Below are 563 nucleotides of genomic sequence, written 5' to 3'. Positions count from 1 at the left end.
CAGGGGTTACTGGTGGGAGCACGGAGCTGCTCAGAGCCTAGTAAAAGGAAAAGGTTTTAATATCATTTGAAGCCACTGTGGTTCTCCCAGAGGAAGCTCCTGTCATCCGGAGAGCAGTGAGCTCCCAAGCAAGCAGAGACTTCAATCTCTAAACGAGCATAAGCTTCATTCAGGGCATTCACTGGCCACGACCAGTGACGCCCAGCACCTAGTGCAGGGCTTGCCCTGGAAGAGGTCAGTAGTGCAAAGAAGTTAGGGCTGGAAATGGGAGGAAATTCGAGCATGCGTCCCAGCCGGAGGTTGAGCTTGCGGACGAAGAACAAGGCAGCTCTGGGAACCAGGCTAGGGCTTTCCGTGTGGGCCGCGCCTGCCGGCCCTCTCTGTTGTCCCACTTGGCACGGACTGGGCTACCGCCCACAGCTTGACTTCCGCCACCAGCGACCAAGGGAACCAGATCCCAAGGGAACCAGCACTCCTGGGCGCTCGCGGCCCGAAGTCTGAGGTTCCCTCCGGGCCCCGGCAGGGCGGCCCCGCCTACACCCGTTGCGGTCCCGCCCCCCGCG

At 60.7% G+C, this 563-nt stretch overlaps 1 protein-coding gene across 1 annotated transcript in view; it reads left to right on the top strand.

Annotated features, from left to right (window-relative positions):
• The first annotated feature begins 282 nt into the window (after window positions 1-282).
• Window positions 283-563, top strand: part of SPR (sepiapterin reductase (7,8-dihydrobiopterin:NADP+ oxidoreductase)) — a 5,015-nt gene continuing 4,734 nt past the window's right edge. The window contains exon 1 of the mRNA XM_011945511.1: window positions 283-495. Within this exon, the coding sequence (XP_011800901.1) occupies window positions 283-495 (213 nt within the window). The remainder of the gene's footprint in view (window positions 496-563) is intronic.

This window comes from Colobus angolensis, unplaced genomic scaffold (assembly GCF_000951035.1).
Source record: "Colobus angolensis palliatus isolate OR3802 unplaced genomic scaffold, Cang.pa_1.0 Scaffold24, whole genome shotgun sequence".
Lineage (NCBI taxonomy): Eukaryota > Metazoa > Chordata > Mammalia > Primates > Cercopithecidae > Colobus > Colobus angolensis.
This window is presented reverse-complemented; position numbering and strand designations above follow the sequence as displayed.